Here is a 24,741-nt window from a genome sequence, read left to right on the forward strand (position 1 = left end):
TGGCATTCACCATTTGCAGGAGCAAAAAAACTTCTAGGAGGTGGTCTGCACTTATAAACGAGCCCTCCAGCTCAGCAACAGAGGAAAGCTGTTCAGAAACCAGCTTCGCTTTCGAGGAGAGCACCACAGGCTAATGCCACAGTTGAGGTGTGGGCAGATGTGACAAGACCTGGTCCTGGTCCCCCTGCACCTGACAACAGGCCCAAGAGGAATATCATGAGTCTTTTCTTTGACAAAAAAACAAGCAGCTTTTTTTTTTTCCCAGGACACAATTTGGTAGCTTTGAAGACCATCTCAGGTTGGAAAAGAGTTACTGTATTTTATGAGACAACAGGTTTCCAGCTAGTGAAGGTAACTAAGGAAAGGCATGGGTTGAGTCTCTCTCCTCACTACAGATCATCTAGGCAGTAATTTTAGATGAGCTTCTTGACATTTCTGGCATGTGAAAGAGTAAGACAAGACTCTGGAAAGCCTTCCTCAAGACATGAACGGTACATGGTACTGTTACAGGTTCATCTGGTGCTTAAGAGAGGTCTCCCTAAAATTACTACATGATGCATCATCATGTTCCTTACCTGATGATTTTTCTCTTTTATATTTTTTAAAACTATTAGAAGAATTTCTGGGAAAAGGCTGATAAAGATCAGGAGAATTATTGCCAGCCACGTGGAAACAGAAGTCAGCATGTGGGCAAATACAAAATACATTCTTTGCTGCTTCAAGAAAGGCCTGAAAAAGAAAGAATAAAATAAATTCTGGTTAATATGACCTTCCCAAGGAGGTCTATCAAATGCAGATTTAGAGCAAACCATCAGCAGTAATGCCTCTCTTTCAGAGGGACATGGATACAGCCTGCACAGAAGCACACTGTCCATTCTTCCCCCATCTCCTCTCTTTATCTGCACTAGTTCTGGGGAACTGTTACACCATGGATTTTGCATCTTCCACATCTGCTTCATTACAAGGTTGGGAGGGGTTTGAATTTTGCTACTATCTGAAAGCAAAACTATTCACCTTATCCAAACCAGATAATTTTATTTCAACTTTGGAATTTGCTATAGCTTCTGGTTTGCTTTTGATGGTGGAAATAAGTCCCAAAAGGTTATTTGCATCTTTCTCCCTCTCTTGATGATGGAGGGGAACAGACAGATGCTTCTGAAAAACATCTCGTAAATAACTGATGACAAGCATCCCAAAGCAGTTGCTGCTTAGCATTAATTAAAAAATATTGAGCTCTGCAAGTTGAACACACCAGTAGAAAATTCACATTTCAGCATAGAGATCTGGCTAGATTGCAGATCTGAAACTGTTGTTCAGGAATGATGAACAGGGAAAGCCCATGACCCCCAGTTAAAATACTTAAATCAGTTCCTCATCTTTTATTAGCAGGCTGCTGGGTCAAGGATCTAGCCAATAACCCCTGGCACTAGCCCACAGGAAAGCAAAGGTAAACTAGGAGATGCTGTCTGCTGTGAATGTCTGCATGAACATCTACTCCAGCATGGGAAATAGAAAACTGTTAGTATTTGTAATGCTCTATTGCTTGCCTGCTTTTGCAAGACATTAAGCCTAAAATCCTGGTTGCAGGAAAATCAGTAATAATTACTTCTAGTCAGATCCAGGATTTCAGCAGCAGGATCTGCACCTTCTCCTGCTTATTTCTCCCTTTTAGGCTGACCCAGAGTGTTGGGTCTTCTTGCTTTGCATCTGCCTCATCCGTTCATAGAATGGTTTGGGTTGCAAGGGACCTGAAAGATCATCTAGTTCCAACCTCTCTGCCATGGGCAGGAACACTTCCCACTAGACCAGGCAGCTCAAAGCCCCATCCAACTTGCCCTTCTTCCTTTTTTTCTGTATCACTGTGTTTCTTTCCACCATCAACTTCTCCTGTTTCCCATCCACATGCACAAACAGATCCTGAAATATTTACCCAGAACCTCTAAGAGCTTCAGCACCAGAAAAGTCCCTGCTGGCAGAAGAGCAAACCACCTCTGGCCAAAGCTCTTCACCTGGATGGTGACCAGGTCATTACATGCTTTCCGGCCACCCCTTTGGTAGGTTGACAGGCCTCCTCTAACACACCTCATCATGCAACAAGCCCTCTTCCAGCACCAGCTTGTAGTAGGGGTTGGATGGAGATGTTATCCCTTCCCTCTCCAAGAGCGAAAGGAGCATGGCTACACACACCTTGCCATCTATGAATCTCTGGATAGCCCAACTGAGAGGATGCTGGAGCCACATCCCCCAAAAACCAGCACTGGGCATTCCTCTAGGAAAGCCCCATGGAAAGAAGAAAAGGTACTTGCCAAATAACTCCTCCCCAAAAGAACGAGAAAAACACATAGAAGGCAAGAGAGCCCCAAATCACGAAGTGGTTCATCCATGTCCAGAATCTGGTATCTAATGCCAGCTGTGTGAGTAAAAAAAGAACAGAACAGGCATTAGATGCAGAGTGCATTTGAGTCTATTTATATGACATTTCAGACTGCTTTCAGTCAGACTGAAGGTTGTCCAAACAGCTACTTCTGCATATGTCCACCAGGGAAAACATTTTCAGTATCTCCAGGCTGGCACAGGGGCAACAAGGAAACAGCTAGTTTCTAATTGTAAGTGACACTTCTTAACAGAATAAATTTGATGCAACCTCTGATGCTACAAGGAAAGAAATGTCTAAAGGTTACTGGGACTGTAATTGCCTCCTGTCACCACCTGCTGTCCCAAAGCAAACACAAAAGAACCTTTTGTAAGGTCTTATGCAAAGGGTTCATTCCGGAAAGCTCCACAAAACAAATCAGATTTGCTGTTATTATTTGACAGATGTGATTTTGTGATCCCTCCAGTGCTCAGTAGTGTCTGAAACAAGGTGGACAACCCCAGTGCTTCATTGTTCCTCTCCTCCTGCTGGAACTGAACGCCGAGGGGTGAAAGTGTGGGAAGAAGTTAACTGTAATCAACTGGGGCTCTCAAATGAGGGCAGAAAATAGGAAAACAATGTAACCAAAACAAACACATACAGACCAGCACAGCCCAGGAACACAGTCCTCAGACTACAGAAAGGACAGCCATCAACAGGCAGGTTCTGCCTCTATGAAAGAAGATTGAAGTGTGGTGGGAAACATTAATAGAAATTTCACCTTCAACACATTTACTGCAAGATTTCACAGCACACACACACATGCATTGGAAAGTGACTGCAAATAATAAGCACCAGAAAAAGGAAGGAAGGGTCTGACCTTCAGCGTGACGGTGAACACCAGCACGGTGAAAACAATCGTCCCAAAGGTCCAGTTCCCAAAAACCTGAAAAACACATTATGTTGCCACAGGCACCTCGGTCCATCTCCTCGGAGAGGCCGAGAAGGACAATGGGGACAGGGGTGCAAGCAGGAACAGGAGGGCAAGGATGGGATAGAGCACCAGCTACAGGGGACAGATGCTGGGAGAGACTCACTGCTGCTACACTACCCTGTGCCATGCAGTGCCACACGGACGGGGCACCCAGGGCTGGGATGGTGATAGGCACAACCTCCTACTAACAGCAAAGTCAATCAAGAACACAAGTCATTGGACCACCTGCATAACTCTTGGTAATTTACTCAGTTTCTGCTTTCTCACAACACACCTCTGCTCATCACCTCGTTTCAGTCCCATTTGCAGAACACACCAACAGGTATTTTTCCATCTGGTTTGGCTTGTGGGTACTAGTGACTACGCATGACAAAGAAAAGCAGATACTGTATATAAATCCCAACTATGGCAATGAATGGGAGGGATGCTTACCAAAGGCTGTCAAGACCTGAATGCATACATTAAAACAGAAAGTGAAATGTAAAAGTTTTCAAAAAATGCAAAAAAACCTGAAGTCAACAGGAGCGAAAAAGGAGTCAAACATACACGGATACTATGAACAATTGCTGGTAGCAGTTCTTACAGGTATAAGCATTAACAAAACAGGACATAACCATGGATCTCATACTAGTGCCTCATTGATTTGGCCTCTTAAGGCATTTGTGGAACATACTAGTGCTTCATGTTTTATTCAAATACAACCAGAATGGCTACAAAAACAGAAAAGCACTAAATAAATACAGGGACTTTACTACTGAGAGCTGGGGCCATAAATGTTGGCATTGATGCAACATATGCATATACACACATAAGTTTCATCAGCTTCTCTCAAATGTAACTGCTAAAAAATAAATCTAAAGGATTTTCAAGGGTCACAAGTGATGGTGTAAAAAAGCTTTGCACCAACCAAGCCCATCATGTGCTCAACTAGGGAAAGTGTCCTGAGCCCAGGCCACCACCCGTGTGGCAGCCACACTGCACTAGTGCTTTGCTCTGTACTCAGCAAGCAAAAATAAATCAATTTAATTCCCCCTCTTTCTGTGTGAATGAACCCGAGGCAGCACCCACACCTCACCCCCGTGGGGATACAAATGCTTGTTCCAACACAAGAGTCACCAGCAAGCAGACAGCAGGAGGAGCCTGTTGGTTCTGCCAGTGGTGCTGACTTCTGCTGGCTTTGAAACACCCAAATCCCATTGCCAGCCTTCTCCCAGCACCAGCCTCCTTCCTCTAGCACCAAGATCACTTCCCTGAGCAGGAGCAGTGTGCAAGCAGCCCTGCACCACATCCAAGTGAACAAGCAACATCTCCTCAAGGTGGGATAATTCAGTCACTTACAACCTGCTGAAGACATCCCAAATATCATGCACTGGTGGGAAGGACAGACACTAGTCCTGCCCTGAGGCCACACAGAAGAGTGGAAGAGCTCTGTCCTCACTGGGTTGGAATAAAGCTGTGTGTAAGATTAGTTATTTTACCTAGTGAGTATTACCAGCTCTGCCCTGTTTCCATGGTGATTTGTAAAGGTTTTATTTCAAGCATTTGCTGCAGCATCACACCATAAGCAAGGCTACACTGCTGGACAAGACTCAAGACACTGGACAGATTAAGCATGTAGATGTTCCCTGCCAGGTGTATCAAAGAGGCAGTGCACAAAGAAACACTCGTCTTTCTCTTCCTTTTTTTGGTGGCCTTACCTTTCCATTATCTTCCAGTGATGAATTTTGAAAAAGAAAATAAACCCCAAAGAAAAACACGAGTCCTTCAAAGGCGCCCAGAAAGGTCCAGTAGAGGAACGGCCTCCACTGCAGCATTGCATTGTCTGAAACCTTCCTGCCAAGAGACAGAGCAACAAGAAAATCACCATCACGTTTAGGATACACTGCAGAGCCCCTTGCAGCCACAAATCCACAGGCTTTGGAGACAGCCCTTGCTCTAGGAGACAAGGAAGTAGAAAACAAATACCTGCCAGCCCACAGGACATAAACAGCACCTGCCATATGCAGCTGCTGGGCAGGAGAAATCATAAGAGGCTCACCACCTTAATTAGTTTTGTCCTTCTCCTCTAGGTAACTTGGACGAAAACCCAAGGCAGCCCAAACAAACAGCTGTAGCACTGTCCTGAGTCTTCTCTGCAGCCCCCTCATAGTCCAAGGTATCTAAAATTAATTTTAAAACCAGGGCAATGCCCAAGAAAAGCCACACAGAATGCAGCAAATCCATAGTGTGCTTCCCTCTTTTAGCTGAATGCAACAACTCCCTCTTTAAGCAAACCCCTACAAGTCCCATTCCTGGAAGTGGTGCTGTTCTGCACAGGCTGAAAATAACTTCCTGAATGGTTTGGTGGGTGTTTTTAACAGGGAGGTTGTAGCAGGAGGCTCTGGCACAGATGCAGCAGCAGCCATGGGAAGTTCTAGAGGGAGAGCACTGCACAGACCATAGGCAAAGCCTGAGGAGCAGAGGGTGGCCAGCAGGGCAGGAGGGAGTACAAAAATGTTTCCTGCATCGTTAACTTTTCAGATTACTTTCTTTATAAATTTGAAGATGGTTGGGGGAATAAGAGCATGCTTATGGCAAAACCAAAAATCCCCATTCTCTTCTCATTTGTCTTCCTATGAAAGGAACACCTCCATTTTCAGCAAGACACACCATGTGGTGCTGAGCTCCTGTAACTGCAGTTTCCAAACCAAAACCCTACTAAATCCTATGCACAATGATGCAGTGACAATGCTCTAACACACTGCAGTCTGGGGGATGAGCAAGGAGGATGGATGAACCAGACCAAGTACGTTTTATTGCAAGGAGAGAAAATACAACCAACTTCCTCACAGCAACCTCTGTTTTGCTTTCCCAGGGACATCCTGCAGTGCTTGTTGCAAACAGGCTGTTTCCAGCACCTCAGACTAGAGATCTGCACTGCAGCAACTCAGGGCTTCCCACAGCACAGGCACAGCAGCCGTTCTGCATTCAGCAGCACATGCACAGTCATGAATATTCAAACTGAAGCTGCTGCCTGCACAATTAATCTGTTTTCCCTCACTAGACAGACCTCAGAGATCAGACCCCCCACCAGGCATTTGCACAGGGTCCTGCTGGTATTGCTCTTTGTCACATAATATTCAATTACCAATTTATTTAAAAATACCTGCAGTGGCCTTTTGCCATACAAGTGGAGGAAAACAGATTAGTCAATCAAGGATCTGAGTACTTATTTCAAAAGTACCAATACCCTCTTCCTAGCCTTACAGCTCTTGTTGCATTTGCTGATTTTTTTATACCTAAAGCAACTTCCATAGCATGTCTTTAGGCATCTGCTAATTTCATTTGCTGTCTCTGCAAAGGCATCACTCTTGGTTCAAGCACAGCTTTGTCATACAGAGCTTCTTTATGGCTGAGGAACATTGAACAATGGTGACAGGGCTTGCACAGGGCACTGACTTGAGCATCTTCCTTAGTCTTGCTGAAGGGCTCCTCCCAAGCATGTGGGTAGGGGCAGAGGAAGATGGGAAGCATCTGTTTCCATGGGAGTTTGGGCCCTCTCCCTATTGCAACCAAGAAAGGAGAAAAAACAACCAGCAGAGAGAGACAGTCTCCTCTCAAACTGTCCTTTCCAAGGCCAACGTGGCAGAAAACTGAGCACGTGGATAGAAGAGCAGAGTTTCCCAGTAATAGGATCCAATATGAGGATCTGGCCCCCTGTGGAAGGGGAGCCTGGGTAAGGATATCCATTTAAACCAGATGAGAAACTACCTGCCTGAGCAGGGCTTCAGGAACATTCAATCTTTCTAAAAATGAATGGACCTTTTTTCCTCCTGAAAGCTAGAGCTCCCCTCCATCCATTACATACTCTATCATGTGATTGCCTCATGCTGCCTGGCTCAAAGCTAACGTGAATGAATGGTCCAGCCACACTCTCAGCTTGATTTTTCTCACAGATGAAGAATTCCACCTACAGGTTTTTTTTTTTTAGACACCACAGTGCAATTTGCTAGACCAGATACTGTTAGAGAGCATAAATAAGCAGAAACAGGCAGTAAATAGGGCATTGCTCAGCTCTAATGCAGCAGCAGGAGGAACAGAAACAGCCTTTTCTGCAGCTCGTGGTGACCCCATCACCAACACAGGGCAAGGACATTTGCTTACACTCCTGCACCAGCACAACTTCAACCAAGGTTAACCAAGTTGTGGGGGTTCTTAGCAGTCCAGTGACACTTACATGTAGAGCTGAGGATCTGAGGTCAGCGTGTCGATGCTGATGTGCTGCTCCAGGAGGCTGTAAGCCAGGATAGGCAGTGATGTGAAGCAGATGTTGTACATGGTAAGGTAAGCAGCATCATACAGTGGCTTAAAAGAGGAAGGAAAAGTAAAATGAGATGAATTACACTTTAAATCTTTTTTGTGGTGAGACTTTTAAAGTTTCTAGCTCTTGTCTTCATATATGCTCTACAGATTCATCCCTTTGTCACAGCCACATGGGACAGTTCCACGTGACAGGGCAATGCTGTGGCCCAAGCACCTGCAGGCTGCATGGCCAGGACCCTGCTCCTACCACCAAGAAGCTCTGTAACTGCCTGGTCTCATCTCCAGCAAAACATGATGCAACGCCCTTATCACAGCTTTTCTGTAGCTGCTCTTGTGCTGCTGTTTCTATTAATATACTTGATGTCTCCTGTGACTCTAAAGACTAGACTGCTTTAGAGGAACTATGGCTGCTGCTTTTTTTTTTTAAAAAAAGGCAAGTGGTTCTGCAGAGATGAGCAGAATTATCATTTACTCTTCCTTACGATTAACTTTTCAGTCCCAACAGACAGAAAAGCCTGTAAGGTGACACAAAAGCCAAAGCTTTCCTCTCTAAGCACATGAACCCACTTGCCACACAGATCTGTCTTCCCAAGGCTCACCTGGACTAAGCAAGTCTCTGCTGACATGCATCATGTGTCTTTTTTTAAAGGCTGTCATAAAAGAACAAATTGTTCTTCCTTTAAAGAGACCCCTTTAATGCAGGGAAATGTTGCAGAGGAGAAAAGATCAGGACGTCTCTGAAAACTTTTTCTCTTATGATAAGTAAAAGTAGCAAAACCAGGTGCTGACAAACCAGCTAAACCCCTGCCTGGCTACTTTTGGAAGGTGTCCATGGTTGGTGGATGGGAGAGGAAAGACAACAGATTTACTTCTTTTCAGCTACATGTCTCAAAAACATTGTGCTCCAGATATGGTGCTGAGCAACAAGGTCAGTTCCTACTGCCCTCTAAAGTGAGGTGAGAAAGGAACAGGACACCAAAAGTCTCTGCTGAGAAGCCTCATTGTGCCACTTGTTTTTTATCTTGGCTCTATAGACATGTTGCTGGATGTTACCTGCTGTGAGAATCCACAGAAGAACTGGTATAAAAACTGTGGTAAAATGAAGCAAAGGTTCTAGGGAAACAGAAGACAAAGTATTAGCAGGGAAGCACTTGACTTTTCAATATAAATCAAAATAATTTTTCCAGTTATCAGACATTAGCATCTGCTATTACAGTATCACACAAACTAGGGTACTGTTTGCTACCAAACACAGAACTAATTCAGTGAGCTCTTGGTGTCTGGAGAAGTCACAACAGAAGTCATGCTGACATTCCCCTGTAAGCTCTGCTTGTAACTGCCCCGCAGCCTATTCTAGGGAAGGAAAGCAGAGCCACAGAACAATACATTTTTTTTCCTGTTCACTAAGCTTTTTTATTGTAAACAAAGAAACAAGCTGCACACACCGCCTTACCTTATAGAAGAAATACTGTACAAGGTGTGCTATTCTCACATAATATAAATGCCCATGTGCTAGTAGCAATTTTCTTAAATGTTTGAACTTTGGCACAGCATAGTCACTGTTCCTGGAAGCCTGTCGTCCTTCTTTGCCTTTTATACCTGGAGACACAAACACAGCAAGGGGTTAATCCCTAAGGGACTCGAATTATTTGGACCAATGCTATGACAAATGGCTAATCCCAAAGGGACTGGAATTTGGATCAATGCTACCTACTAAGTTTGTTCTCATAACTCAGTGTCTCCAGGCATGACAAAGGCTGTATTTCCCTCTCGAGTGCCCCAGGAGAGCAAAACCCAGAAGTGCTGCAGAACTTGGCATGGTTGTGGCTCCATAACATTCAGACCTGCCTCTGGAGTTTTTAAGCTATATTTAGGTTGCTCTGAGTTCTGTGTAAGAGTGTGGCAAAGAATATCTAAGCAAACCTGATAAAAGATAAGGAATTGGTTTCCCCACAGGCTTGCCCACATCTCACCCAGCCTAGTTATTTCATTGCAAGTACTCAGCCCCTCCAGACATTCCCACAGAGCTCAAGAAAGACACTTCTGTTCACTCAAAAGCCATATCCAAATGAACTGCACTGGGACCTTGTTCATCAGAGGGCATTTCCAACAGCCACACAGGCTGCCCTTTCTCTTCCAGCAACTCTTCTTTAGCAGTATTACAAAAGTCTCCAGTATTTCCCATATCTCTGACACCAATCTGCAGGAAGGAGGATGGTTTCCAGCCTGATGTCAGTTAGACAGACAGGGCAGACACATCACTGAGCATTCACCCCTGGAAACACATGTGGGTCCTCAGTGCTGAGTTACCAGCAGCTGCAACCAGAGTCTTAGTAAATTCAGATATTTTCATTAAACTGCCTTTGCAACAGCTGCCAGGAATAACCCACCAGTTTGCTACTTGAGCCTTTTATTTTTCTAACCAGCAAGCAACTGTTAGCACCTTGAATTTGGCCTTGAAGTTTCTGAACACCATCTGCAGTCTATCACTGATAAAGACAGTGGTACTGTCAAAGGTGAGCAGTGTGTGATGACCCCAAACATTTAGCTGGAATCAAACCCTGGCTCCAAGGAAAGCAACAGCAGACTTTGTGTTTTCCAGCGGGATCAGTTTAGCCATGTACAAGCAGAAATACTCACCTATTCCAACATGTGCTTCCAAGATCATACTAACATCATTTGCACCATCCCCTATGGAGAGTGTTATGGGGCTCCCTTTTGTGCTCTTCACCATTCGCACGATCTGAGAAGATTTTCAGAAGGACAACAGAAACCAAGAATGCAGTAAAAATCTGTCCCACTTGCAAGAGCCCCCAGGAAGCAACCAGGCTTTCAGAGCAGCACCATGATGCCTGGAGAGTTCAGATTAATGAAACCCCTTGTTATTTCCCTTGCAGTCACCAACCAGAGCAAAAGCCAAGATCCAGCTACACAAGGTTGAAAGAGAGTATTTAAAAACAAATCCCAGCATCCCACCCTTCCCTTCTGCCAGACTCTACTCTCACAAAGATGGGACCTCTCAGGCATGTCAGTGGCAGGAAACCCCCCCACCCAGAAACCCTCCCATGGGGCAGAAACTTGCCACTTATCAGGCTTGGATACCACCAGCTGGTTTGAGGAAGTCACGGACTCCTCTTGACAAATTTGGAAAGGAAAAAAACAAACAGGGTTTTTTATTTATTTCCAATTAGCTTGGGCTTGTAGATTCCCACAAGCATATTAAACAAAGGCTTTACATACAGATTTGAAAGAATGGATAATTTCTATCACACTCTGAAGATCAGATGGGGCTTAAAGACAGCCTGAAGAAGTCCTGGCTGATTAAGATGATCAGGTAAAGACCCAGATGGTTGATTAAAAGAGCATGGTGTCACCTAATGATGTGCTTCAGATGGTTAAAAGCAGAGTAAATACCTGTGCTTTCTGCAAAGGGGCCATTCTGCAGCAGAGGACTGCAGTGCACTTCAAGCAGATTTGTAGAAATATGGTTTTGTAGTTACTAGAACTGGAGTCCTGAGAAGGGTTGAGTATCAGTGACAGTGTCGAGCCATCTATGATCAGGCCATATTCTTGGGTCAACGTCCAGCTTCTGGGACACAACAAGGAACACATTTGAAATAGAGTCAAACTCTGAGAAGTCAGTCTAGCAGTTTGTATCATCCTAGTGAAAAATAAGCTGCTTTTGCATTCATCTTCTTTGCATCCCCTTGGGGGAGCTTAGCAATCTTTAAAAGCTTGGATTCAACACGTGCCCTTTGCTAAGGGAACTGAGTAGTTGAGTTCCAAACCAATTAATGCTGGAGATGATGAGCAAAGTGAAGGAGCTGGCCCCAGTGCCTGCCAGCAGCCAGGCCCCAGGGCCACAGCATGGTCCTGTGTCTCTAGCAACTTTGCATCCCCATCCCAAAAGGCTCAGGAGCTGGGTCCTCTTGCTCACTCACCTCTTCAGGCCTCCTCGGTTTTTGGGAACATCCTGAATCAGCTTTTTATGATACTCCATCAGCAGCTCATGGAGCCGATCCTCCTTCCTTTCACTCTCACCCACTGTTTTCACCGTCAGCTCCAGCAGCTCCGTGCTGGTCTGGAAGAGCCTGCAGGCGTAGCAGGTGGATTTGGCAGTTTCCATCTTGTCTCCTGTCAGCACCCAAACCTTCATGCCAGCTGCGTGAAGAGCCTCGATCGTCTCTGCCGACTGCTCCTGCAGCCTGTGAGCAGAAGCAAAACATCACTCCTCAGTCCATGCTTATCCCATAGAACCCTTATTTTGCAAAAAGGAAATACCAGCCCAAGAGAAGTTAACTGATTTCCCCCGTGCTGGAGAGACCACTGCCACAGGAATAAGGATTAGAAGTCATCAATCTCAATGTTTTATTTGCAGACAATAAATCATTGCTTTATACTGTGAGACTTGAGTCAAGAGTTTAATTTACTCACAGTTACTACAACTTCATGCAAAACTGACTTTGTTTTGATGTGCAAATTAACACTGCATGCTTAAACCACTCTCTAAAAGCATGAGTGCTTCTGTAGTTTCATTAATAAATCCTACTTCTTACTACACTGGCCCATTTTAGCAACTAGGGTACTGTGTAATGGGCTGTGCCACGGAGTAATTAATCACCCTGGACACTTCCAGCATCTGCCTGGCTGCTCAGTCCCACCACAGAGAGTCAGGGCCACAGTGCAGTGTTGAGGAGAAACCACACATCCCAGCATGTCAGTGATCATCTCTTTACCTGTCTTCTACAGCAGTAGCACCAATCAAGTGCATGTCTGCTTCTGTGTCTTCAAAAACCTTCGCCATCCTTTCCTCCCTGTCCTGCAGAGCCATCTTGGCTTCACTCAGCTGTCTGTCAATTCTGTTGTACTCCTTTTGAGTCAGCTCTTTGAACGCCACGCAGAGCGTTCGGTAGCCATCCTGGGGGGGGGAGAAAGGAAAAGAAACTGGACAATTGGCCTAAAACCAGATTTTCTGCAGCTCCTCACTTCAGGATTAGTGCTTTTCTCCACCATCAGTGCTTGCTGTCAGTACTGACCCTGATGGCAATGACAATTTACTGGCTTGACCAATTTCTGTTCTTCCCATCAGAGTAACCACGGTTATGCTTATTACTTGCATGTAATATTGCAGAGGGAAACTCAGAGAAAGACCAGAGCTGAGAGTGTGCATCCAGCAGGGAGACTGGGGACCAGGTGTCCCCCAAGCTGGGACCGGACACATCTCTCACCAGAGAAAAAAGCCTGATATTGTTATTTCTATTTTTAACTTGCTGGAGAGATGCTGTGACAACTATGGCAGAGACCGTAAGTATATCAAAAGTGAAATAAACATTAGAAGCCAAAGAAACAGAAAAGGAAAGAAGCCTGGCTTCAAAGCAATGTGAAGTGACACTCATTTTCAACACTTTCCTCCAAAGCAAGGTCACATCCCTATTTTGGGAATAAGACTTTCCTGACCCTAGGAGCCAGCCAAATTTCATTTGCGTGCTCACCATAGCGTTGCGGTCCACGTGGACTTTTATTTGTTGGATTTCTTCTTGCTGGACCCTTGGAAAAATAGAGGAATCTGCTCCTTTACAGAAGAGAAGCAACTTTCCTAAAAGCAAATCATAAATAGTTTATAACCTTCACAAGCCATAGAAAGAGCCAGCAAATGATGCAGAGGGAGGAAATCTGGCAGGGCTAAAGAAGAAACTGCTAGAAGCCTTGTTGCTTACCAAAATGGCCTCACAACAACTTGTGTAAAGCCTTGTTTGACCTCAGGCTGCAACATTTCTTGTCCCTACCTGCCTCTGATCAAGCTTTCCGTGACAGCCTGGACAAAGCAGTTTATTTTTCCCTGTTTAAAAAGCCTTGCCAATCTTTTCAGAGAGAGTAAAAAAACCAGCGTCCCACACCTTACAGGACTGACATTTGAGAAGGATGGTGACTCCTGAATTTTTGTCTGCAATCCCCATGAAAACCCATCCTGCTCAGGAAAAGGTCTCAGATCTTCCCCTTTGTACTAGCACCTCCAGGCTGGAGCAAAGCAAGCAGGGATGTCTCCATGGCTCTCTGTTCCTGACCTCTCCCTTTACCTGCTGCTGGCCCCCAGCACTGCTGTATGGAAAATTAACTATCTCAACCAGACCCAGTACAGAAGTTAATCAGACCAGCTTAGAAAACCTAACAGTTTAGCCTGGCATTCTACACACTAGGTGCAGGACTCAAGAGGACACCTTTTGTATTTGTACAGAGTGTATGGGAGTTCAGAAACGTGTTTTAACTGTACCCGTGGTGGTTCTCACAATGACACTCATACGGCGGCGGACGGGATCGAAGTTCAACACATGGAGAAGTTGGTACCTTTGAAAAAGAAAAATAGAGTTTAGATTCAGTAAGAGAAAAATAACTGTTTAAGACAGAAAATCACTAACAATGAGCAGGAAAAATCAATACAACTTACAAGTGGCAGGACCCACTGGGCAATGTACTTTTTACAGCTATGGCAGAAGAAAATGGGACTAAAAAAACCCTCCAGTGCTGCTGTGAGCAGGAGGGTGAGGCTGAGGGTGCCCAGCAGCACCCTGAGACCTGGGCTGGACAGGGGCACAGGCTCTAGCACTGAAATTAAGAAGCTTCCCCATAAGGGGAGTAAGAAGTGAGACTTGCTTGTGAAGGCAAGTTCTCGGGAAGCACTAGGATTAGGTCTCAGATGTCCCACGAGCAGCCAGTATGCAGTAAAATGTCATTATTTTCAGCTTGGGAAGAGAAATAGTTACATATCATGCAGCTTAGGCTTAGTTATCCTGCTGTGAGGCCCAGGCACTGTCTGTAAGGTCAGGAACGATCCCAGGAACCCCAGAGCCATCTGCACAGCTGGGCACAGATGAAGGACATGTGAGGGACAGCTGACACTCCAGGGACCTGAATTTAGACATCACTGAAACCAACAGATTTTGCAAGCAAGCCTTCCTGCCTGCACCTGGCTGTGCTGCACTTTGTAAAAAGGTGAGGAGTTTTTGGGCAGGTCAGCATGGGACAGTTTGGGCCTTGCCAGGTTGGCCACATTGACCAAACTCAACCAAGCTGGGCGGGAGCTGGAGCAGCACTAGCAGCCCCATTCCTCAGTGCTCCCTGCAGCACTTACATCTCAGTTTCATTCTTTTGGTTTCGTATTTTCATGAAATCATTTTCAAGTCCTAGAAAAGTGAAACCATACCTGTCAATAAACAAAAGGACAGAACAACATTGAAAACACCCATTGGCACATATTATACATTAACGAAATTCTTGTTTCACCTTTTGTACTGAAAAGGAGAGCAAAGAACGTAACAACCTCCAGCTAAAAAGCTTGGCTGGATGTTTGCTTGCCCCATGCAGAGCCTGCTATGATGTTCTGGCATCACTCCCATGACCTGGAGAACTGAACACTGCTGGGCACAGACGCCAAGAGCCTCTGGACACAGTCCCCTGGGTCTCTGGCAAATTTACAAGCCGTGTGCAAGTATATACAGCTGCAACAGCCTCCATCTAAAACCTAGGGGCTGGCAATAGCATAGAAACATAGAACTGTTTGGATTGGAAAGGACCTTAAAGATCCTTTAGCCCCACCCCACTGTCACAGGCAGGGACATCTCCCACTAGGATCAGGTTGTTCCAAGCCCTATACAACCTGGCCTTAAGCATCTTTGGCACAATTAAAATGTGGGTCTGATAAAAGTGACCCATCTTCTTATTTTGCCACTGCATGCCAAGGAAGCCATTTGGCTGCAATGTGTGTGTGACTGTTCTCCATTTCTTGGTACTAAAACCCTTGGCCATGGGGACTCTAACAAAGGAGTCTCTGCCCCAGCCAGGTGCTGCTGCACCTTGGGGCTGCTCTCAGTGGTGACTGCAAACCACAGACTCCTGAGAAGCTGCTCAGGGAAGACCCTTTGCAGAGCAGCCCTTTTACAGAGAGCTCATTTAAAACCACAGGTCACATGCCTTCACAGGGCTGTGGGTCAGGCCCAGCACTGGTATCATAATGGGCTTCCCAGAGAGAGCTCCTGCTTCACAGCTAGGAAAGGTGTCTATCACCTCCTGGTAACCCTCACCTCCCTCCCACCAGAGACACAGAATTAAAAACCCAACATCATTACATTCTTACTTTTCTGCACCTTTCACCAAAGCAATTTCATCTGGGGAAGAGGAGATGTAGGTGTATTTGCGTTCTGGATGTCCTATCAGCCCATCCACCTGGTCAGCTTCCTTGATCTGGACGGTGTGGCAGAGGCAAAGGGCTCGCAGGAACAGCTCCTCACGGCTCTAGGCAGAGTCAGGGAGGGCTCGTTACCAGCTTCATGCACCAAGCCACCTCACCAGCTTCATGCACCAAGCCCACCTCACAGCACTTGGCTGTGATCTTTGTGTATCCGGATTTTAAAACCAAACCCAGTTCTCCCTCCCAGCTTCCGCTCTGTTCACCCAGCCCAGAGCTGGCCACAAAATCCCAGCAGACATCAACACGCCGATCTCTCACCTTCTCTGCTTTGCCATAATTCTTGAGGGGTCCATCAGTCTGAGAGAAGCCATCCACCTCTGACAGGCAGTCCTTGTACTTGTGCCCATCTATGCAGCACTCGATGAACTCCATGCTGTTCTCCGTCAGGGTCCCGGTCTTGTCCGTGAAGACGTACTCCACCTGGGGGGGGGCAGGGCAGGCTGCCTCACTGCACCCCCAGCCCCATGCACCTGGGAAGGAGCCCCCCAGACCCAAAGCAGCCAGGGCACTCCAGTGCATCTGTACCAGTGCTGGGGAGTACTTGGCTGCTGTCCTAACCTGGCCCTCCAACACCACACAGGTGCCCCACGGGAGTTACACCACTGGGCAGCTCTACTACTTTGCTCTTCAGAGCAGCTCCTTTCTTTTTCAGCCTGTTGCAGGGGGGCAGCTCCCAAAGACTCCAAATCTGTTTCCAAGCTCTTAGTTTTCCCTTCATCATCTTTACTGGGTCCTTAGCTCTAATTCCAAGTACTTACACAGCTGCTGCAGGTCTGCTGCCTCCTTAGGGGGATCTGCATTTTGGTGCTATTCAAATTAGATAATTGCTACTCCAAATGGATGTGTGTTTTTTTAAAGCAAAATAAAAAGCAGCAGGCACTTCTCATATCCCACACTCAGTCTTCTCCTGACATAGACCAGAAAGGGAATCCTGAGTTGCCCAATGGCCCCAGCAAAGCCAGCAGCAGCACAGCTGCCTGTGACTGTGTGCCCAGAGAGATGACTGGGCAGACATTTTTGTGAATCCCTGAAGAAACAGAGAATTTTTAATTTTTAACTGAAGCAGTGAAAGCAAACCACCCTGACATGCATAGTGTTGTGCCTGAAATTCCCCAATATGGAAACAACAGGCATGACCCAATTCCTGCTCTTCCATGCACTATTTATAACCTTGTCCATTTCACAGAGCAAGTAGAATCACGTTAAATGGAAAGTGCCACCACACCATCTGAAGCTCTGCCCTGAGGGGACTGTGACTGCCACACAAAGGTTTCCTACCAAGGAGGACATTTTTGTCCATTTTCATCCAAGCAGATGCAAACACAGAGCATGTTCTGACCTGCCCGAGCTCTTCATTCAGATCCGAGGTGTTCACCAATGCTCCCTCTTTTATTTCTTCATCATACATCTCCTTGTCCCAAGAGATGAAGAAGGAGCCCAAGAACTTCTGCATCTCTACTGTAACATACATGGAGACTGGGATAATAAAATTGAAGAGGACCATAAATGACAAGAAGTCCGTGAACATCCGCAAGACCTGCAATGGGAAGAGGAGAAGACATTGCAGGGTGTGCCTGTCGGGCACAACTCGAGGGCACTGTACCCCAGCACCACAGGGGTTTTAGAAAGCTTTCCTTCTAAGGTTAAATGGAAAAATATAACCTGAAAATGAACCCAGCTGAGGTACAAAGCCAAATTTCTTTCTCCTTTGATGCAGAAAATCTCACTGTCTTCTGCAGATCTACAAGGGTCTAATACAAGAGGACATCTCCCTGCTTCAGAGTGACCAAAACTATGTTTTATTCGAGCATATTCCTCTTAAGAATACAGTGCTACAGGCTCATTCTGATCTCAAGTAACTAGCAAGAAAGAGCAAGTGGCTTGAGACCAGTCAAGCTACGGCTGGGGTAGAACTGATGCAGGGACAACCCTGGAAGTCTTACTCAATAAGCCATCAAATAACAGATTTCTACACACTCATACTAACTCTTCCAGGCTTGACTGCCTGTGTCACAGTAAGTTTAAGCAGCTAGCTGACATGGCCTCAATTTAAGTTAACCTACTCAAGGCTAAAAGACAGCTCCAGTTCAGTTAAGGATCCAGGTTAAGTCAGCTGCTTCATCTCTATAATTTATAGTATTTATTTATTCTTTGCCCTGCTCCACGCAAGCATCACCATGCACAGGCACAAGACTGACAGGAAAGAAACACAAACAGCAGGAGAGTCTGAAGGAAACAACAGCACTTCCAGCAAGCAAACAGGACTCACAGGGCTGGCAGCAGACACCATCAGATTAAATAAAACTGTCAGAATAAGTAAAGCTGGAGCAAGTGCTAAAATACAAATCCACTTACCTTGAACGTGTCTTTCTCTTTTTTAGTCTTTTCATTGTACCAAGGCTCATCATTAAATGGATTACTCTGCCAGACATATTTCAGAGTGGTGCACACAGTAGCCTTGCTCAACAGGATGCACAAATACACTATTAAGAAAGCGTTGATAGATCTGAAAAAAAATTAGATTTCTTTTTTAAATGCATGCAGCTATTATTATATAGAAAATCATGCAAATAGGCTGGAACAAGACTTCATTCTTTTTAAGGAGGGAATTACAGAATAGTGACTTTGACAGAGTCAGTTTATATATTTTAATATTTCTTAATTTTGTTTTTAAATTAAAAAATGCGACTAAGTGATGCAGCTTCTTGAGACATAGGCTTAAACAAAAATAGATTTTTCTGTGCAATCAAGAGAGCATCTGAAACAAAAGGCAGCAGATTAGGGGATTATTTCTATACAAATCCTCCATAAAAAACCCAACAGCATTTACCTAATTTTTGCCCACTATAAATACTCACTTTTCTACAGCAGACCGTTTCTGAGATTTCCCTTGGTAGTTCAAAGCCATTTTTGTTTCCATCCCAGTGTAGACTGCAACTCCTACAGGGTATCAAAGTAGGTTCATAAGGGACCCACAGCCAGGAGGGACCCAGCTCACATTTAGCCATAAGGGGCACCGGTGTTTACATGAAACCCAAATCCCCGCTGAAGTAAGAGGCATCACCCAAGGACTGTTCAGCTACAGAAACCTCTGAGGCTGCTAAGTAATGTAATTGCTTTTATCCCAGAGCACTGAGCAGGAGCCTACAGATCACATACAGTCAGAGAAAACATCAGTCTTCTGCAAGAGCTGTCACCTGCAATCATTACTGGCTGGGACTGTGAACCTAGCAGAGGATTTGGGAAAAATTCCCTACTCTTCATAGCTCAAGCAAAGAGAAGAGCTTTCTCAGATGCATGAACATAACCTGCACAGCTTGGCAGCACTGCAGATGTAACAGTATCTCTTAATTTCAGCCTGTCAACTTTGCAATCAGCTTGCAGACCAAAGGCAGCTGTGGAGCCCAGGCAGCCAGACTGCAGAGAAGTATTTTCCCTCTCTAGATTTAGTGAGGAGTACCTACATTTGCCATTATTTCTCAGAACTATTTAAACAATAATAAAAACTGCTCACCATAAATCTTCTTGGTATTTTTGAGGGTAGCACCTTTCAGCAACAGGTTCTCAGGACCCAAAGATCTAAATATAGAAGTGGTATCACATCACCCCACATTCAAATTGCTTCATAACTTAGAGATAGATTAGAAAGCTAAACAGATGTTCTTTAGATCTGATTACTGGAATTGTTTTGTTTCTCTTTATGTAGGTATATCTCCATTTCATCTTACATAGACTACTCTTGGTGCTTAAAGTTCCAAACTTAACAGGGGATTCTCAGTAAGGCTTTTAAGGAAAAAGTGCAAAATGTTCAGATCTTGAAATACTTATAGAAAAACCTGATTTCAAGTGTCAAAAGCCTGTCAATTCCAGCACTGCTGATCAATGACACCAATAAAGCCAACAGCTTATTTTGCTCCTTCTTGTTTTTATTTCTTTTTGAATAGCCCACCCATGACTCTGTTGCTTCCAGGGTCTAGGTAGATCCAGCACAGCATGAAACAAGACCTGCACCACTCCAGTGACAGCCAACTGGTTTTGATCATTTATAAGTGTTAATCACTTGTATTTTCCCAAAACACTCTGATGTTTAAATTTCTGCTTTCCCTCAAGTAACTCTGCAATTGCCTGGTAAATTTGTTCCCCATCAGCAGGGGCGAATGTTACCAGGTGGTCCTGCACCACTTCCCCAAGAAAGGCTTAAACAAATCACAGAATGGCAGAAGACAGTAAATGGAGAGATTAACTGCAGACCCCTCTTAATAATGAAATATTTGGAACAGTTAAAGCAAACCAACCACTCCCTAATGATCACAGAATCACAGACTTGTTTGGGTTGGAAGGGACCTTAAAGATCAACTAATTCCAATCCCCCTGTCATAAGCAGGGAAGAGCTTTCACTAGACCAGGTTGCTCCAAGCCCCACCCAACCTGGCCTTGAACACTTCCAGGGATGGGGCATCCACAATTCCCTGGGCAACCTGGGCCAGTGCCTCAGCACCCTCACAGGAAATAATTTATTTCTAATGTCTAATCTAAATCTCTCGTATTTCAGTTTGAAACTGGATGATGGCAGCAGGAGTTCAGATCCCTGAAATCTGATGTAGCTATCCAACAGTTTTAGAAGGGCCAGAGATGGCTGCATGACCAACCTGGCTACAGGCTCTTGGTTACTTCTGTAGATGATAATTCTTCCAACAAATCTGCATTAAAAATTAAGAAAATTGTATTACAAAGACAATATAAAGAGCTACTACAAGCATACTTTTAAAAGCAAGGGGGAAGCAAACACATAAATAAGTATATTTGAGAGTTTAACACTTCAGGGGTGGCTGTGCTCAAGACAGGGAGAAGCCACACACCTTCTTGGCCAGGAAATCCCCCACCCAGCTGCCACCCACCAGCAGAGCAGCAATACCTGACCCCAGGCAGCCCAGCACATCCCATCACAGACTGAAACACAGCCCAGCAAAACTCCTTCAAGGGATGCAGCCACAAAGGCCACTCACTCCTGGAAGTCACTCAGCCTAGTGCACTTCACTTGGCAGGTCGAGTGGCCGAGGAACAGGCCCAGGGCCCATCACTAACACCTGAGCTTCCACAAAACCCTTCAGTACAGCAGGACAAGCACTGCACTGGGGAGGTTCTGCTGCAAGGAAACCGAGCCCTGAAGAAGTGCAGTGTCACCCCTGAAGAAGCCTGGCAGCCTCGAGCAACCTTTGGGTCTCTGATGAAAAAAGCCACCCTGGGGTTCACTGAGCTGCAGCTCATCAGATGCCCCCAGCCCACGGGTCTCGGGGGGCTGCAGGGGGTGACACCAGGCAGCTGCAGGGCAGGCTGGGGGGCAGACTCACTTGTAGAGGTCGGGCTGTGGCTGCTCACACTCGATGGTGGCCGTGAGGGTGTCAATGGCTTCATCCGTGCAGAGCACCGTGGTGTCCCGCACCGCGTAGTGAGTCTGGGCAGAGAAGCAGAAGCAGTGTCACCAGCAACTCAGCCCATGTTTTACCCTGCTACTTAAAACACCACCACACAAAGGCTCCTCAGCACCAGCAGCTCACAAAACACCACCCTGCTCCCACAAGACAGCTGGAGCATCTCTCAGCCACAGAAGACTGAAGCCAATAAGCTTAAGAGAAACCACAGTGAGAAGCAGCTCCTGGACATCTGTTCAGTGCACCAAAATCATGCCTGGTTTTCCCCGGGGGACTTGGTGCTGCCCTGGCTGGGGTTGGGGCAGGCTGCAGGTGCCCCTGGTGCAAAGGGACTCCCAGGGATCCACACCGACCCATTCCTGAAGGTAATTAGATGCCTGATCCAGTGCCCAGGGATCAGGCAGGGCACTGGCAGACTCCAACCTATTTTTAGCAGCTGCTGCTGCAAAGGTTCATCTCTCACAATTAACTGGAAAGCCCACGAAGGATCTGCTCACTGCCTTCCAGGCTCTATTTATAGGAGCTCTCCAGAGCTCCAAGTCACGGCGGCTGCCTCAATCCATCTTCATAAACAAATGCATTAAAAAGCTTCCTCTACTCCTTACGTTTGCGTTCCCCTCCTTACACATCCCAGGAGGATCCGTTTGGTGACACAGGCTGTAGTCATGACATTATGAATGCCTACCCTGGTGCCATGCTGGTGACCTGCCTGGCTTCTCCTATTGAAAGCAGATGCACAAGCACATTCAAGTCTCTGGTATAAACCACAGGCTTTGTAAAACACACCTCAAGCTGCACCTGCAGTGCCCTGTACCAAGCCTGACCCTTCTGCAGGGTTTTGTACCCAACTGCATGACTGAAGATTCATATTTCAAAGACAGAGATCTGCCAAATTCCCTTTTACACTTCTGCTCCAGTTCCACTTAACCAGGCATCTCTCCCACACCTCGACCTGACATGCCCCAAATACCTGAAAAATCCCCACCAGGCAAACAGCAGACCTGTGCAGATGAGGATTTTGTGAGCACCCGAGTGTTTTCCTCATACTCCTTTCACAGCAAACCCTGATTCCTAATGTTAGGCCTGTTTCCTCAAAAAGCACTTCCTTTTCTATTGCCCCTTCCCCTTCAAACTCATCTTCATCTTGCCAAGAAAGGCTGCCTCAATCCATCTTCATAAACAAATGCATTAAAAAGCTTCCTCTACTCCTTACGTTTGCGTTCCCCTCCTTACACATCCCAGGAGGATCCGTTTGGTGACACAGGCTGTAGTCATGACATTATGAATGCCTACCCTGGTGCCATGCTGGTGACCTGCCTGGCTTCTCCTATTGAAAGCAGATGCACAAGCACATTCAAGTCTCTGGTATAAACCACAGGCTTTGTAAAACACACCTCAAGCTGCACCTGCAGTGCCCTGTACCAAGCCTGACCCTTCTGCAGGGTTTTGTACCCAACTGCATGACTGAAGATTCATATTTCAAAGACAGAGATCTGCCAAATTCCCTTTTACACTTCTGCTCCAGTTCCACTTAACCAGGCATCTCTCCCACACCTCGACCTGACATGCCCCAAATACCTGAAAAATCCCCACCAGGCAAACAGCAGACCTGTGCAGATGAGGATTTTGTGAGCACCCGAGTGTTTTCCTCATACTCCTTTCACAGCAAACCCTGATTCCTAATGTTAGGCCTGTTTCCTCAAAAAGCACTTCCTTTTCTATTGCCCCTTCCCCTTCAAACTCATCTTCATCTTGCCAAGAAAGAGACAGCTCCCAGTCACCTACAGGAATTCACAAACTAGGGGAAAAACAACCACAGGGCTTGAAATAGAAATTCAGCTTTGCACTTAGATTCAAAAGTCAGAGCCAATGCTCAGCAGAAATTATAGGAACTCATGCATCTGATACACCTGACAAAGAAATTAGTTACCTATTTTTAGCCTTAAGTCACTTCAAAGCTCCACTCCTCTACTTGTGGAACTAGTATGGTGCACCAGCACTGCATCAGCTCCTAACCACAACTTCAAGTACCAGTTAAAGCTGCCCCTAAAAGGACAAGCCAGACCTCATACAATACATATCAGATTGATGACAGTATTCCCACTGCCATCAGACTGTGCTGGAATGAATCATGTCCTTTTAAAGTATCTTCCACTCATACTAAGGCTGTTGCATTTATCTGTATAAATATTTATAAAACATAAATGCAACCAAATTTTCATATCTTCCCATGTACACGAGTTTGTTTGCTGTTGTTTCTTTCCTTAGTTTAGAGAGTGGGGTGAGTGAATAAAGAAAGAAAACACACTCAAGAAGAGACTGACTGAGCAAGACTACTATTAAATTTCATCATTTGATTCAGGGAAAGGGAGAGAAAAAAACAACAGAAAACCCAGAAGTTTTTCCCAGGTTGGTGAAAAATTCCCCAAATTAATCCAGACACATTGCCTCAGAAAGTCCCAGATCTTACTGGAAAAGCTCAGTTACACAACAGAGGCACTAGCAGGCAGTGGAAAGGAAGCTGGAGCAGCTGCAGACACTGCTCTAGCAACACACCAGACCTGGCACCGTGTGGCTGGAGCAGGGAAGCACCCACACGCCTGCAGTGCTGGGCAATGAGGCAGCAAAGCTGTATTGATACACACGATTCCATCTGGGGCAGCACCAGCAGAAACGGTTGGTGGAGACAAAATGGAAAACAAACAATCCCCAGGGCACTTTGGTGCTGGCATACTGGGAGCAGACAGGGCAGAGCTGTAAATACAGCCACGTGGCCATGGACATGGGCTGGGTGGAAGCACCCTCCAGTTATTCACACACTGTGCAAAGCACCAGCATCAGTAGCAGCTCCAGGCACCCGAGTTCCCCAGAGCACCAGCTTCCCAACACTGCCCCATCCATCCCCATCACCTTGAAATTGGACTCGCCATCAAGACTTGCTGTCGTGACATAACAGGTCCCATCTGTGCTGCTCGAGGCCAAAAATATCAAGTCACAGGGGAAGGTCTCATCTGCTTTCACTTCTACTATGTCTCCAACCTGGTAGAAGGGGAACATTCACATTAAAAGCTTTCTTGGCTGTCATTAGATGGTTACGGATTTAGTTTCTCAAAGCCCAAGAAAGTCACCCTGGCTAAAAGGGAAATGAAGGTCCAAGAGGTGCCCGAGTCCGCAGGCATCACGCCACAACTCAGAGCACCCACATGGCACAGCTGGCATTTAAATCTCGACGGAGCAAAAGTCTCTGTACTTGTCTGAAGTGTGGGGTGATAAATTAACGTCAAACTAGTGTACTTTTCTGGTGTCCTTGGGAGAGTTGGAAATAGAAAAGGACTGCCTGTCCCAGCAAAGTGCAAAACACTGACAGATCTGTCACTTGTCAGCCCCAGAACAGCTTTTGTGAGACAGCTTTTCA

At 45.7% G+C, this 24,741-nt stretch overlaps 1 protein-coding gene across 1 annotated transcript in view; it reads right to left on the bottom strand.

Annotated features, from left to right (window-relative positions):
• The window catches only part of ATP11C (ATPase, class VI, type 11C), a 66,061-nt gene that overhangs the window by 5,674 nt on the left and 35,646 nt on the right, over positions 1–24,741 (bottom strand). The window contains exons 7-29 of the mRNA XM_009997250.1: positions 24,237–24,365; positions 21,246–21,349; positions 20,544–20,594; positions 19,409–19,473; positions 18,753–18,834; positions 18,250–18,400; positions 17,234–17,431; positions 16,153–16,314; positions 15,781–15,938; positions 14,779–14,850; positions 13,921–13,994; positions 13,142–13,245; positions 12,386–12,567; positions 11,591–11,854; positions 11,064–11,238; positions 10,290–10,392; positions 9,103–9,248; positions 8,703–8,762; positions 7,564–7,691; positions 5,045–5,180; positions 3,234–3,299; positions 2,307–2,410; positions 576–729 (exon numbers count right to left, since the gene is read on the bottom strand). Of these exons, the coding sequence (XP_009995552.1) occupies positions 576–729; positions 2,307–2,410; positions 3,234–3,299; positions 5,045–5,180; positions 7,564–7,691; positions 8,703–8,762; positions 9,103–9,248; positions 10,290–10,392; positions 11,064–11,238; positions 11,591–11,854; positions 12,386–12,567; positions 13,142–13,245; positions 13,921–13,994; positions 14,779–14,850; positions 15,781–15,938; positions 16,153–16,314; positions 17,234–17,431; positions 18,250–18,400; positions 18,753–18,834; positions 19,409–19,473; positions 20,544–20,594; positions 21,246–21,349; positions 24,237–24,365 (2,868 nt within the window). The remainder of the gene's footprint in view (positions 1–575; positions 730–2,306; positions 2,411–3,233; positions 3,300–5,044; positions 5,181–7,563; positions 7,692–8,702; positions 8,763–9,102; positions 9,249–10,289; positions 10,393–11,063; positions 11,239–11,590; positions 11,855–12,385; positions 12,568–13,141; positions 13,246–13,920; positions 13,995–14,778; positions 14,851–15,780; positions 15,939–16,152; positions 16,315–17,233; positions 17,432–18,249; positions 18,401–18,752; positions 18,835–19,408; positions 19,474–20,543; positions 20,595–21,245; positions 21,350–24,236; positions 24,366–24,741) is intronic.

Source organism: Chaetura pelagica, unplaced genomic scaffold (assembly GCF_000747805.2).
Source record: "Chaetura pelagica isolate M959 unplaced genomic scaffold, ChaPel_1.0 scaffold344, whole genome shotgun sequence".
NCBI lineage: Eukaryota > Metazoa > Chordata > Aves > Apodiformes > Apodidae > Chaetura > Chaetura pelagica.